This window comes from Mytilus edulis, chromosome 12 (assembly GCF_963676685.1).
Source record: "Mytilus edulis chromosome 12, xbMytEdul2.2, whole genome shotgun sequence".
NCBI classification, from domain to species: Eukaryota; Metazoa; Mollusca; class Bivalvia; order Mytilida; family Mytilidae; genus Mytilus; species Mytilus edulis.
The window spans coordinates 1,695,131-1,712,125 of record NC_092355.1 but is presented as its reverse complement, the minus strand read 5'-3'; the positions used below and the strand labels follow the sequence as shown (position 1 = coordinate 1,712,125).

Below are 16,995 nucleotides of genomic sequence, written 5' to 3'. Positions count from 1 at the left end.
GCCGTAATACAAGGATAATCAGTTTGTCGCCGAAGCTCTGTGGTTTTCATCAGACACTCTTGCTTCCTAAACAATTTAATCTGACCGCCACAAATTATCACATTACTGCTGACAGTGGCGTAAAACACCAATCAATCCAATAATCAATCAATGTAAAAATGTAAATAATATTAACATTTTCATTTCATGATATTTCAAACAGCTTTTTCCTGAGTTCGTACAACAATGTAGACACAATGAACTAATTTCAAACATGTGTTCTTTATCTTTTTAAAGCATTTTTTAATAACCACACACATTATGTGTTGTACTTGTTTAAGATAGTGACAAACACCATCTTTAAGATCGTACAAAGAAAAAATAAGCGTATCATAGATTGACATATTCAGCTATCAATGTCCAAATTGTTTTATGTTATGTAGTGTGGTTTAGTGACCTTCTCATCATTAGACTGAACTTTATTATTTATGTTTGCATAATTTGTCAATGTATTTTGCAGGTAACATCCCATTACGTATAATGTATAATCATATGTACGTGACAGTATTGCATAAGTGATTTAGACATCTCCTATTGTTCTGTGTGTGTTTTTACATTTATTTCAATTCATTTTTGTTAACATGATCATAAAGACGATGAGTCGTTCTTCAATATTTGTTGTGTTGTTATTTCCTTTACTGTTTGTTTTGGGTAAGTGGATTATTTATATTTATACAAAAAAAAACAAAATATAAAAATATAAAAATAAACATAACAATGTATGTGTATTAATCAACAAAATGGACACCAAGCGATGAAAAACTTAAATAATGAAATATCTTTATGTAGATCCCTATAGTATTTTATTTGACTGTATTTTTTGCTTTCAATTTGTAATCATACAAAGATAGTTGGAAGGAAAATAATTTAATTTTACAAAGAATTAATAATTTAATGTTCTACAAAAAATGGGTGATTAACTTTGTATGGTTAGTTTAATTGGTTCTAATCAAATAAGACGACACATTATTATTTCCTCTTAATTTGAAATTGTGACGTCAGACAAAAGACGACCAGGCCAGCAGTTCATGTTTTTTCACCAAAAAAAACCACATTTAGTGTAAAAATATATAGATATAGAGAGCCATTCTGTACAGAATTTTAAAAGACTATATCATAAAAAACATTATATAGATAATTCACCTATTATAAAACATATTTATAAGATCATTATTTACAGTATAAAACATTTCTACTTCTATTTGAAATAAGATTACAGGCTTTGGCACAGCTACGAATCATATTATAATCTGTAAATAAAAACAATGATTTCTGTTTATCATCAAAAGACATAAAATCACTTCTAAAATGTGTTTCTTTATCAAATATTTTTTTCCAAAATCGTCATATAAAGGATACGATTTTGGAAAGACATTTTGAGTAACACCTAAGATTTTGCACTTAGCTATAACAAGGCCAAGTGATTTATTTGCAGAAGCTGCCACAGCTTTAGCAGTTACATTATAATTTAAATATTAACACAACTAAACCTAGATATGTTTAAATATTGGAATATGGAATTATAGCATTCCCACATTTAAATTAAACATGTGACTTTATTTTGGAATTAATAGTCATACTATTATCCCCACACCATATATCTAATACGTTGTTTGTAATTCTTTTTCATCATTTGCTAGTATCACCACATCATCAGCATAAAGTAAAATACAAAAGTTTGCATCATTAATATCAATACCACACTCAATGATTTCAAGATAAAACTAGGTCATTTATATAGAAATTAAATAGCATAGTTGATAATGGACATCCTTGTTTAGCAAAAAGGTCCGCTTTGAGTCATGGGATGATACGTGTATTATCGGCGATATCGATAATCCAATGATATGATCTGTTTATCACAAATTTTACTCCATTTGATTCCATTTCTTTACACTTTGAGTTGTTCAAAATGTGAACGTTATTTGTGTTAAAATTTGATTCAGAAGAAATACAGACATACAATTAATTATCTAATTGATAACACAATTCTATATTGATTAAATTGTAATCGTTATAATATAAATCTAATACCATAATTACAAACCTGATTTTGAACTATATCAAACTTTTTGAAATTTACCTATGACGTCATTTTGTAGCGTTATCCAGTCGGTGAAAATGCATGGTTCTTTTGAGCTGTTTAATGGGCTGTCCTATTTTGTTTCATATGTTCGTTTTCATTCTGTGGTTAGTCATCACGTCGGTGTTGACAGGAACATCAATTATATGGTCATTTTTATAAATTTACTGTTTGCAAAATCAAGAATTATTCTAAATAATAAAGATTTTCTTAACCCAGGCACAATTTACCTTAACAGTATTTGGCACAACGTTTTATAAAGAATTAATAATTTAATGTTCTACAAAAAATGGGTGACATTGATCTGGGCGTAACTCGTGAATCTTATGTAGACGAGTTCACTGATGATGTCTTAAATTATAAGCCTGGTACCTTTGATATCTTCATGCATGTCCTATTGTAATGGTGTTTTTGTTGTGGTTTTTTTTTTGGGGGGGGGGGAATTGTTGGGGATTTTTTGTTTGTGTATTTCTCTGTCCTGAATGTTCTTGAATTTTTTTTATCTGTACTCTTGTCATGTAAGGTTGTCGTTTTAGTGTTAAATTTTGTAGTGCCATAAAAATGCGAGGTTTGGTTAGCAGCAATACTAGGTTTAACCCACCACTTTGTCTTAAAATGTCCTGTACCAAGTCAGGAAAATGGCAGTTGTTATCGTATAGTTCGTTTCTGTGTGTGTTGCATTGTCGTTTAGGTTTTTTCCTGAACTTCATTGTTGCTGTTGTTTCGTTGTTTTCCTCTTATAGTTGATGTGTTTACCTTATTTTAATTTGTAACCCGGATTTGTCTTGTCTCAATCGATTTATAACTTTCGAACAGCGGTATACTTTTGTTGCATTATTCATTAGTAAAAGGGCAGGATTACTTCAATATCAAATAGGTCTTAAAGATGAAACATTCTTCTCCAAAAGTAAGACAGCATCTGTACATTCTAAAGGAGGCAGTTAATATATCCATCCCATTGAGGTTTTGATGGAGTCACATATTGATCCAGTCTATTTGGTGCTGGCAGCAACATTATCAGGCTGGTCCGTTGTTATTACATGTACAGAACTAAATGGTTTCGTATTAAACATTTACACACGCAATCTATGTTAAATATGTATTCATCTGTTTTCATTTGATTTTCAGTTGATTCACTTTGCAATTTCCCATGCGCTGTTCGAGAGAAACAAACCTTCACAAGTCAATTCGGATCATTTAAGTTTTGCCGCTATAACTCGTCATATCTGATCAGAAGTCGTGGAAGCAAACAGGAAAGGCAAGAATGTTACATGAGAAGCGGACCATTCACTGTCTTAAGGTATCAATATATATTTTATCCATTTTAAAATTATCTCCCTCCAAAAATATCCATACTACCTAAAGTTGAAATTAAAGAACACTAAGCAAGCAAACAAAATGGAAGGTAAAAAAAGTGGTAATGTGTAACTGATAAAAATGATATACGAAGACGGGTATTCAAATAAGTTAACATCATTTTTAAAATTTAAACATTTAAAACACGTTCGCAAGTAACGTTGTATTCATGGGAGATAACTCATGTAACCAGCAAGAGGCTTTTTAGGGTTTATCTCAGATGAACAGTTAGTTTATTCATCCCTCATTATTAATATGTATGGTTCTTTATCATTATTTACTCTTAAATGAAAATTAACGTAATTATGTAGAATAAGCCAACATTTGTTTACACGGGGTTGTCATTAATTAAAACACCAAAATTAATTAACGACCTTACTGCACTAACAAAACATAAGGGTGTTAAATCTCTAATTCAAAAACATATAACACGTAATGTCTGATATTGCTTAGTGCGTCGTAATAACTGTTAAATTAAAGTCAAGGATGAACATTGTTAGATAAGATGGGTGCATTCCTAACCTGTATAGCAAGTTGACTTGATAACCAGTCATTTGGACTGGTCAAAGTTAACCTGTGACCAGATTTAGGACTGCTCTTACTAGTCCTAGGACCAGAATCTAGTTAACTTGAAAAGCTGACTTGGTCCTAGGACTCTTTTTATGTCTGCCAAAAAGTTAACTTGGAAACAGGTCCGCTATTGATTAAATTAACTTCGAACCAGCCCTGTCATAAGTTAACAGAAGTTATCTTCGAAACCAGTCCTGCCACAAAGTTAACATGAGTTTTCTTTTGCTTTGACAAATCCAAGTGTTGAGCAGACCTGTTCCCAAGTTAACTTTTGACTGGTCTGCTCAACACTAAGTTAACTTGTAACCAGGACCGCTCTATATCGATTTTTTAAAACCTATGTTTCAATATCTTTATTTCGTAGTATTAACATCGAAAATAAAGTAAAATTAATACTGCCGTTATATAAACAGGATTAAATACAAATATTTGAAAATAAAGTACGCATAAAACGTTGCTTGTAACACAAATATATCTGTGATCTTTCAATCTATAAATTAAAAACCGATCTTGGTTACAATGATAACGGACACTGCATATATATTCCACATGTTATGTTAGTTATGTGTCCTTGTTATTATACGTCCTTGTTATTATACGTCCTTGATCTATGTAGCCACAATCAGCAATATTTTAATTTCAGGATAGAATTTCTTATACAAAATGAAAGCATCATTAAAACGCATGACTACAACATTTTGTCTGCACATATTAAGAGTCCTTCTTTTGTTCAATGTATTGATACGTAACAAAATTACAGTAGTTTTGATACCTCATGCTGACTTGTCAAACAAAATTATTTGACCGCATCGACAAAAACTCACCATATGTGCACTTTAAATTGTAAATATATATACCATGTATAGCCACATAATAGATCGGCCATATATTTCATATCCGGATTCAATGTATAAAACAATGGACAGCAATATTGCAATACAATAACAACAAATTTGTGTTCGCATAAATTTAGGGTGCCAGCATGTCCTCCTTTTATTCAAATTATTGATATGTAACAAAGTTTCAGTAGTTTTGATACCTCATGCTGACTTGTACAACCCCGAAATGTTGACTACTAGGCTGATAATACCCTCGGGGAAGAAACGTCCATCAGCAGTGGCATTGACCCAGTGGTGTAAATAGTTATCAAAGGTACCATGATTATAATTTAGTACGCCAGACGCGCTTTTCGTCTAAATAAGACTCAGCAGTGACGCTCATATCAAATATATATTAAGCCAAACAAGTACAAAGTTGAAGAGCAATGAGGATCCAAAATTCCAAAAAAAGTTGTGCCAAATACGGCTAAGGTAATCTATGCCTGGGATAAGAACATCCTTTGTTTTTCGAAAAAATCGAAGTTTTGTAAACAGGAAATTTATGAAAATGACCACATTATTGATATTCATGTCAACACCGAAATGTTGACTACTGGGCTGGTGATACCCTTGGCGAAGAAACCTCCATCAGCAGTGGCATCGACTCAGTGGGTTAAATAGTTATCAAAGGTACCAGGATTATAATTTAGTACACCAGACGCGCGTTTCGTCTACATAAGACTCATCAGTGATGATCATATCAAATATTTATTATGCCAAACAAGTACAAAGTTGAAGAGCAAAGAGGATCCAAAATTAAAAAAAGTAGCTAAAATGACCATATGTGCACATATGATTTAATTTATAAATCTATATACCTGCAAAATAAATCAGCCACATTTTTTTATCAGGATTCAATGTGTAATACAAATGACAGCAATATTGTAGTACAATAACAACAAATTTTTGTTCGGAAAAATTTAGGGTGCCAGCATGTCCTCCTTTTATTTAAAATATAGATACGGAATCACATTTCATTGTGTTTTGTTACCTCATGCTGACTTGTACAACAAAATTATTTGACCGCATCGACCAAAATTGACCATATGTGCGAATCATACAATTGCTGTTTGTGTTCTTGTAGATTTGTTTTCTTTATAAAAAAACATACACTGTTAATACATAATACTATACAATAATTTCAAATCGATTGCAACTTAAGAAGTCAATTGCGCAATGAGTCCAGACATTGTATTTTTAAAACAAATCCTCCAAAATAAAATAAAAATGTTAGTAAATCACTTTCGGCATTCAGTTTTTCTAACGTCAATTGGTCACTAATATATCGTTAAAAGACAGCAATTGGACATTATTCGTTGTTTGTGCTCTTTTAGTAGTATTTTTTATGAATAATTTGGTATTATTAAATAACCTAATGCTTACTGAATGATATGTAGCTATTGTTGAATAGATTTCGTCTTCTTGGAAGATAAGATGTAACAATAACTGTCATTTGTTTCGATACCTATGAAGTCAAATTGACTTTTAAAACAAAAATTATTGCAAATCGAATAATTTTACTTTGATGGTTATTATTGGTTTCTTCCTACCAATTGACCGGTTAACCGGTGCTAACTTTGATGTGAAAAGACAGTGTTTTCAGTACTTTTACGAAATAATGGTTAAAACATAGGATGTTTTCGAAGTTTATTGTGACATCCTGACCTTGATCATTCGGTATTGCCTTTCTTTGTGTGACTGGCACGAATAAAAATATACACTGAATTTGCATTTCACAGTTTTGAATTGCCGTCTGGTATGTAATATGACTAAGACTTGGGTGTGGATGCTTGACATTTTTTTAATTAACGTCCACACAATATGCATTCAAAATTAATAAATCGTGATCTGCTTTTGATTATTTAATGTGGAATTATTTTGCATACAGTGTAAATGATGTCCTTTTAATATTTGCAGATAAACAACAACATAAATATGTGCATATCAATATAAAAGAGTAAATTGCTTTCGTTGAAAGTTAAACAGTTAATATTCTGGACAAGTCATTTTAATAAGCACAATATTGAGCATTACATCATTTAATATTGCTATTTATGATTTCAACACACATGTGAATAAAATATATTATTATTTTTTTTTTTAATCCGATCGACCGTTAAATGTCTTTATAATTCGATTTTCGGTCCTTGAGACGGTTCATCTGTTGGTATGGTTTATTTGAACAAATACTATATTAAGAAAGTTTAAATATACTTTTTGGGTGGTGTTCGGAAATACTTTTTTTGTGTCAAGTGGATTGAGATTGTCCCATTGGAATTTTGTTTTTAATAAAATAAAATGAAACTATAGATCGCCACGACAAGTGTATAAGAAGAATATATTCTGTACAGCAAATATGCTTAATCAAATGCAATAGTACTTTTTCACATTATAAGAAAACATTAAACAAACACTACAAATATTTTACGAGATTTGATTCTCATTTATGTGATTATAACCAAGCACAAAGAGGCGGCAACGAAAAGAACCTACCCCAATCGTATCTATTGATTTGTTAAACAAAAACATAACACTATACATCGCCACGACAAGTGCACACGAAGAATTTATCACACTTCAAAAATGTTTGTTGCGAAATACGTCTGATTTATTACATACAACTTTTACATTAAATTTTAAACATATGAAAACTATTATATTATAAAAAGAAAAATGTTGCTACAAAACAAGTCCTTCAATCAACATTCATGTTTTAAAGTTTTTCATTTTTTTCATTATTATTTATTACTGTTATTATCGTTATATAGCTACTTATTATTCTATCTATAATAATTACAATATAAATATGAAACCAAATAAGATGTATGATTTTAATCAGGAAAAAGAATGAACACTTAAATGATAAGTTTTGACAGTCACAAGAATGTTCGTTCTTTATTCGATTTACGACTTTTAATCAACGGTAAACTACTAGTTACTTAATCATTCTTTGGCTAGTTTAAGAAAATCCTTGATTATAAATTTACTATAATCAAACGCAATCATGAAATATTCACGTTATACCAAACATCAAACATACACTGTTATTTCGCTTATTTAGGGCATTGATTTTTATTTTCTATACTGATAATATTTTCAGCCTCTAAATAGTATAATGCTGGCTACAATTGCTAGCATATCTCCTTTACAAGAAAGAAGGGATTGCCTGCCCTGCTCCTTTAAAGTTCACCAAGCGTGTACTTCATTATGAATGATAATCTAGAAATAATGTTCGTTCAGTAGGTACTTATTCACAATTCCCTAATGATAGTGGTGCTGATTATCAATTATAAGAATTTCATTTGGCAAATAATTGTGCAATATATTTTTTTAAACCATTCGTTCAAAAAAGGAAGTGACGCATGAATAACGTTCCCAAACATGTTTTAACGGAATGCAACAAACTCGAACAGCAAACCGAAACAACGAACGCGATAGGGGTATAGTAATACATCATCGTGTATTGTATAGACTTTTTATTTTTTATTTTAAGAATGGTGTAATTGTCGATCTAATAATTTACACAGTTGTTCTATTTTAAGCATTCTAATAATAAAACTATCATACTTATAGAAAATGATTTATGTAATGATTACTGTGACGGTAATAAAATGTAACGTATAGTGACAATGAATAGATAACAGTTATTTGTCATTCATTTGATTTGAACTTATTTTATCTTGGTTTGACCAAATTTTTGTCGACGGGCAATTATAGTCGGATGATATACTCTCCAATGATTATGTTAGATATATGCCTGAACAATGAAATTATTATTAATATTAAACCACTCCGGGTGCTGTAATTTCCCGCTACACTGAAGACCTATTGGTGACCTTCTGCTATTGTGTGTTCTATGGTCGGATTGTTGTCTCTTTGACACATTCCCCATTTCCATTCTCACATTTAAATAATAGAATTAATAACAGTTTGATACAAGTTTATTTTCATATACAGAAATATCAATCAAAGAATCGTTGTGTATGCCGTATATAACTAAGTATAATTTTAAAAAGGATTGTCTTCAAATTTCTACTAATTCGTCAGCCACAAATAACATATGAATTATGAAAAAGTGGTGACTGTTTTTGAAAAGTTGTTTTTTAAGAATGTACGCACTGCATAATGTTACTCCAATTGAATTACATAAAAAGATAATATATCTTTAGTCACAACATATATGTACAGTATTTTTTTCAGTCGCAATGGCAACCAATATCAATGTGTGAAGGAAGTAGAACTCTCAGGAAAGATCACGTGGGTGTACGAGAGCAAGTTTAGTATGTATTTAATTTTTTTTCTGGCAACAATCTACATGCATACTTGCATCTAAATGCTTGTTGTATGTTTACTTTTCCATGTGTTATTGTTGAACTGTTTTTCTGTGAAGTATAGCTAAAATATACTACAATTTAAACATGTTAAATGTCTTCCTTAAGGAATAGACTTATATTGTATATCATCATAAATGTAGATAACAGGTTAACTTATTACGACGATGACGACGAATGATCTTGAACGGAATTTAAATAACAGTTCCATAAATAAAGAAAGTTAGCTTTAAGTTGAACCGGTCAAACTCAATTTTAGAAACTCCCAATAATCGTGTAAACACGTGACGGAACTAAGTACATTGTACTGCTTATTATTTCAAACATGTTTATTTGTTTCATTTAGAGATTTTTATTATAATCTTACCATTTAATAAACATAATTAGCAATTTTATTTTGGTTAAATTTATTGTAAAAGAAATAACTATTTGATATAAAAAAAAAGATAGATCATTCTCAATCATATTCATCCCTCTTTTTTTCTCAACTCTACGCTGTTATGACAAAGGTGTAATCTAACTAATTCTTGCCTAGTTGGTCATACTTTTTAAACTGTATTGTTTCAAATGACGTCCAAACTATGATTACTCTTATATTTGTGATTTAAGTCCATTTTTTTTAAATTGGGAAAGTTTAATACGTCGTAACTACAATGCCCTTCCCTTTCATGAATGTGACCTACAGAATTAGACTACTTACCGGATTTGTTATCACATAAGCAACACGACGGGTGCCACATTGGGAGCAGGATCTGCTTACCCTTCCGGAATGGTATGGCTGTTCAGCATGTGGAGTGTTGTATTTGGTTTTTGTTTTTCGTTTACGATTTTTTATAAACTAGATTTTTCAATTGCATTCCATTTATCATGAGGACTTTTATAGCTGACTATATGTTATTCTTTTTCCCCATTGTTGAAGGCCGCACAGAATGGGAGTTGCCTTTAATTGAATTTATGTGTGTAGCTGGACATAAGTAGATAGTTGTCTCATTAGAACATGTAGAAGTCATATCACATCTTCTTATGGTTATATTCAACGACTATTTAAATAGAAATCCGATCTGCTTCCCACTCAATTGTTAGTGGTCGTTTAAACACATTTTAAGCATGTATATTTTTCGAGAGAAAAACATTCTATAATCCGACATAACCATACAACAACCAATAAGACACCATAAACTTTCAATTCATTTATATGTTTTATATCATATGTTTATTGTCATTTTAATTTGAGAGAAAAATAATCATACTTACAGAATTAGATATATAATATGTATATATATTTTATTTTATATTTGTGTTATAGGAACATACAAACATCCTCCAACTGTTTGTGCCATTTGTTCGCCAAAGTATATGAGACCAATAGTTTATGTAGGTTAGTATCTATATAATCGTCTTGTTCCTAATTATATTAATTAAATATATCTAACTTAATGTCAGAACATTAAAAGTCACGATGATATCAATTGCAACATAGATAATTACAAGATATTTTTGCGTATTTGACTTTTTAAAATAAATACGATATTTTATAGATATCAAGGGTTGATAAGGCAACCGCGGGAAGATAGAAAAAGGGCGTATAAGAGTTTAGGAGATTGGTGATGCATTGTTGTTTATTATACAGAGAAAGCAAATTTATATTCAGGACGAGACAATATCATTGTGGTGTGAATTTAAACCTTGCACAGTACTTCACGAACAGGCTGAGCAATAGTTAACATACCTACATAGTAGTATAAAAGTTCGAAAGTCGGCATACCATACTCTCAATACACACTGTTCTGACTTAGAGCTGTCTAGTACTGGCTCTTAATTATGACTACTAAATGTTTAGAAGATAAGCAGAAAATACATGTCTTTCGGCTTCACTTTGGTGGTGATCGAAAGCACGAACTGACGCCATATAGAAAAATAAACAATGAACAAGAAGACCACCGCGTAATTTAATACGGAAGGACAGAAATTATGTATAATATGAGAAGGCTGTAGCAGAAAAGTGATAAGACGAAACATTTTTGCTAGACACAAAAATTGGTAGAGTAGTATCAATGTCCATTTTGATACTTTATTTCAAATATAAAATATGTTTAATACGTTCGTCATCTTCCAAATGCGGTTGCAATAGATGCAACGATTAAATTACTTTCTTTTCGCTTTTATGTTTTGATGTTTATTCTCATAATTTATTTTTTTACTTTTGCTTCAGCTAAAGGAGTATCACGTAAGTAGACATTTACTGGTTGTGTAATGTGAACGCTTTTTATGTATGATAATAACACTTTTTACTATGATATTTGCATGTCGATTAATTACAGTGTATTTATGATGGCTATTCGAGATATTTATAGATTTTAATCACAAGGTTATGACAAGTCACTGGCCAACAGTGTACTCATACGGATAATTCTAAATGAAATCATATCAATCATTTGCATACAAGCAAAATAGCAAGCATATCGAACTCCGAGACAAATTCAAAACGAAAAGTCTGTTATCAAATGGCAATATCAAAAACTGAAACACATCAAACCAATGGATAAAAACTGTCATATTCCTGACTTGGTACAGGAATTTCATAATATCGAAAATGGTGAATTAAACCTTGTTATATTGCTGTGTGATAGCTGAATAAAATTGTATCATATTGACAACGATGTGAGAACAAAACAAACAGACATAGTAGATAAAAAAGTCAAAAATATTAGGGGTACAGCAGTCAATTAAAGCATCTTTTGATAATTCGACCTTCAGCTAATTTCCTGATTTTATCAAATTAAATCATAAAAGTTTTAGTAAAAAAAACGAGATAAACGGAACCATATATGCAAATAATACCCGATAGGTAAATGTTTCTCGTTGACAATTGATAAACGAATGTCGACAGTTAAGACACTAAAATAAAGGATCATCTCATAATATGTATGCATATATTTTCAATCACATCGGTGCACTTAAATTTTTTCTAACACTGCTACAAATAAATATAAAACAATTGGTAAATAACGTCTTTCCAACTATGTTTAGGTTGGATTTTTTTGTTCATTGGTTGGTTCCACGTTTTATTATACTAGTATCTCATAACGTGACAAATCCGTCATTTCTTGGGGTTTTTTTAGCTTTTAATCTCGTCATGTTTGATTATTTTACGTTATTAATCATAAAACGTTATTTCGATTGGTTGGTTGAACTAATTGATTGCTTGATTGTTTGCAACAGAAATAGACATATATTACATATTTGTTTGTTAATTAATTGATGTTATGTGTTACACCAAGTGGCAAATATTTAGCGCAATTCTTGTTTTCGGATATTCGGGTTAAATACAACCACCCTGAGTAATTAGCCATTGGGTTTAGACCAGTTCTGCGATTTAATATATGGAATATGAGAACAAGCTAAAATAGGAATAATCAAATTCAAACTGGTTTCAACAAGTAGAACTATAATGTAAACATATCGGATCTATTTTTAAATGCAAACAATATGGCAATAAATAGACAAATAGTACATTATTCAAGGAGAACATAGGACATGTATATAGGAAAATGCTGGGGGGAAAGTCTCAAAGTAGATTATCCATGTATGTTTCCTTTAAAAAGATAATGAATGATAACAATTAATATGTGGCACTTGAAATTAAAAATGATAAAATAGTAAAATGACTTAAAAGTTCCGAAATTATGTTTATTTTTATAGATACTTGAACAGGTTAATATAAAATAAAAACGTTAAGGCAGAAATACCACTGGCAATATGCAATTTAAACATGTCGAAACTGAGACATTTGACCAGTATCATTTTAAAACGTTGTGTTTGGTCAAAATGTATATCAGCCAATGTCTCGTTCACATCAATAAAACAAGTAGAACTTGACATTGGCAGGTCAGAGTAAGCGTAACGTTGATTCAGAGTATTAATTTCAAGCAGATTGATTTCCACTCTGACTGTTATAATAGCTTGTTTGTTTAATTGTAGATTGATATGCTTTTAAATGAATTTTTAAAGTTTGAAAAATATTATTATGTAGTTTTTAATACTTATTATGATCTACCAGTATATTCACAGATTACTATCTAAAATTAAACTATATCAACATAATTTAGTTAATGCATATTTTTTTTATTTTCAGTGAAATTTGCAAAATGTTGTAAGTATTTATTTGATATTTCTACAATTTTTTTGTGTATACAGTGCACACATCTGCTTTCTATTTCGAATTTTACAAAAAGTTAAATATCTCAAAGAAAACGTTTCATACGTTCAGGATCATAACATATCGGTATACTTGTTTTGCTTTAAATACTTTCCCAAATGGAAGCTGTTTTCTTGCATTATTTGTTTTTGATAACGTATCGTAATTGAATATAAACATTATAGATTTTATAAACAACAGCAAATAAATGTGAGACTTATTTTACGAGTAATTTTTTTTTAAAATATTTGTTGCACAAAATTTTTTGTATTCCACATTTATCTGTGTTAAATAGATTTGCATACCTTCATTGTACTGTGTATTCAATTGTTTCTTTTTAATTTGCAGTGAAGCCACCACGTAAGTACCACAATCAAACAAAATAATTTCAGTATTTAAGAAATGGTGGATGGATACCAGAGGGATATTTTAACTCATAGATCAAAAACACAAAAAAGCTGACAACGCCATAGCTAAAAAATAAAAAGACAGACAGTACACAAGACACAACATAGAAAACTAAAAACTTAATGTATCCTTGAATATTGATCCAAAACAAAGATATATCATTTATTGAAAGTTACCATACAAAAGACCATTAGGGACATTGTTGTAGAAACAATTGTTTATTTGAAAATCTTACTGATATTTCTCGCATTCAACTTGACAAGTGTTTTTCAAAACGAAAGCAAGATCAATCAACTTGTTTAATATATCCCTGTTTCGGTCCTGCGTTTCCCTGATCTTGATCGCCATAAGCTTAGTTGGGATTAGTTTTGCTAATTTCGTCAACCAGTTCTTTCCTCAATTGGAGTCAAACCCTTGCTTCTGTAACACCGGGTAACACCACGTGCATTGCATATATCGCCACCTAGGCTATATAAAATATACCTTTCGTAAGTCGAGTAATGCCTTTCATAGATGGCTTTATATTTAGTTGGAACACATTAAATGATGTATTGGGGCAAAAGGGTTGGTAAATCTTTCAGATTTATGGTTTGTCTGTCGTATAGAATGATAATATGTCTAACCAGTCGCCATATAAAGGCTTGATTTTCATTATATACATCTAGAAATCAGACATCTCTTTGCAAGACATTACCCATTCCTAGTATATGTATTCAGAAGCAATAGTTGTAATCGACCAATGAAATGTCTTGTTACTTATGTTATATTTATAAAAATGAAATGTGGTATGATTGCCAATGAGACAACTCTCTATAATAAACCATATGACACAGAAATTAACAACTATAGGTCACAGTACGGTCTTTAACAATATACAATACCATATTTGTTCCTTTCTAATTCAATAGCAATAGTTTTATCTTCGATTAAAACATGTAGTATGTAACTGATGGGATTAATTTGTTTTTCTTATTCATTAGCAATGGGTTGTAAAAGAAGGGCGAAAGATACATGAGGCACAGTCAATCTCATAGATCGAAAATACATTGACAACAGCATGGATAAAAATGAAAAAGACAAACAGACATTGAATAATACACAAGACACACCATAGAAAACTTATGACTAAGCAACACGTTCCCCACCAAAAGCTGGGGGTAATTGTTGCAATCGACCAATACTTGATATTGTTCCTGATTTTTTGTTTCTTTTCTAATTTTTAGCAATGGGTTGTAACCGACCAATGAATTGCCCCATTACTGACCGGAGAGATGTTCCATGTCAAGGTTGCGAGAAGTACGATGATGGTCAGTGTTGTGGAATACCACTACCACCACCACCACCTGTCCAAGCATGGGCTTACGCACACGCAAGTGCTGGATTCAAATAAGGCTTATTATTTGCAGTGATTGAATATGTTGACAAATGGAAGAAATTTATCACATAATGTATATCAACAATATATTTTCTTTATATTAGACATGAAACAGTGACGTAAAATATGATATTTCTAATAAAAATGGTGTCAGAGTAGTGAAGAAATTCGTGTTATTGGTTTTTTTTAATCTGAAAGATAATGACCTATTATTAACAAGGAAGGGGGAATCAGCAACTTGACTTTGAGAAATTAAAAGTAACGAGGGATTTAACGTTGTTTTTTTCTTGTTGTAAAATCAGAAACGAACCCATGAGAGGACACATAGAAAATACGTGAATAAGACAAAAACATAACATAGAACAATTTTATAAAATACAGAACCCATATTTATATCAGTCCTGATTTACCTTGGTTCTAACGTTAAGCAGCCCCTGCTCGATTAGTGAATCAAATCTATAATTATTGTTTACTATCTAGATATCACCATTGATTATTGTCGGTTACTTCAATCCAGTGGCAAATATGCCATAAATAATGAGGACAATAGACAACAAGGAGAATATGTGACGTATAAAATTTTCTGACGTCAGACACTCAATAAATGTGTTCGTAGATAGTAGATGTTTTTGTGTTCTGTTAAATTGTTCTTTTAAAATTGTTAAACGATGATGACTGATGTACCCATATTTTGACTATTATATTTATTGTGTCTGTTTATTTAACGCATCAATGTAAAAATATCGGAAATTGATGAGACTGTCATTACAAAAGTGAGAGGGTTAGCGCTATAGAACCAGGTTTAATCCACCATTTTCTACATTTGAAAATGCCTGTACCAAGTCAGGAATATGACAGTTCTTGTCCATTCGTTTTTGATGCGTTTTGTTATTTGATTTTGCCATGTGATTATGGACTTTCCCAATTGATCTTCCTCTAAGTTCAGTATTTTTGTGATTTTACTTTTTTTTGGACACCTTTTTATTGACATTTTTACCTATTGTGTCTGTCTGTTTTGTTCCAGATCGTTGACAATGTAATGGATTTTGATGCGACTGTCATACAAGTGAGAGGTTTAGCTAGCTATAAAACCAGGTTCAATCCACCATTTTCTACATAAGAAAATGCCTGTACCAAGTCAGGAATATGACAGTTGTTATCCATTCGTTTGATGTATTTGAACTTTTGATTTTGCCATTTGATTTGGGACTTTCCTTTTGGAATTTTCCTCGGAGTTCAGTATTTTTGTGTTTTTATTTTTTACTCCATATTTATTTCTTTTACTTAAATCTTGACGGATGCTCCGGAAATGCAGAACACATACTGCGGTTTGAAAACAAAACCAAAACATGTAAATGATGTAAAATATAAAATTTAAAAAATGTAGCATGTGAAGGGACAATACATGTGTCAGATACCAAATGCCGGCAATTACGTCACTTTTGATAAAAAAGATTGTTTTGTTAATTTACAAATTGTATGCTACTCCTAAATCACAACTCTGTAATATTGTCGTAGAATGAACAGGTACACTGAATTATACATGTTATACATGTTATACTAATAAAGGAACTGAACTTGACATATAAAACAATGTTATTTCCAATGATGGTTTGGATGGAGAGTTGTCTCTTTGGCACTTACACCACATCTTCCTATATATATTGTCTTGCTTCCAACGCATATTCATTGAATTGTTTTACTGATAAACTAGTTAACGCATAGTCTTCTATAGTTCGAATGAAAGTCAACACAAT

At 30.9% G+C, this 16,995-nt stretch overlaps 1 protein-coding gene across 1 annotated transcript; it reads left to right on the top strand.

Annotated features, from left to right (window-relative positions):
* The first annotated feature begins 551 nt into the window (after positions 1 to 551).
* On the top strand, positions 552 to 15,253 carry LOC139499318 (uncharacterized). The gene is made up of 8 exons (XM_071287986.1): positions 552 to 690; positions 3,251 to 3,422; positions 9,127 to 9,206; positions 10,564 to 10,635; positions 11,470 to 11,484; positions 13,393 to 13,410; positions 13,804 to 13,815; positions 15,087 to 15,253. The coding sequence occupies exons 1-8, from the start codon at positions 621 to 623 to the stop codon at positions 15,251 to 15,253; spliced, it is 606 nt and encodes a 201-aa protein (XP_071144087.1). The 5' UTR covers positions 552 to 620.
* The last annotated feature ends 1,742 nt before the right edge of the window (positions 15,254 to 16,995 follow it).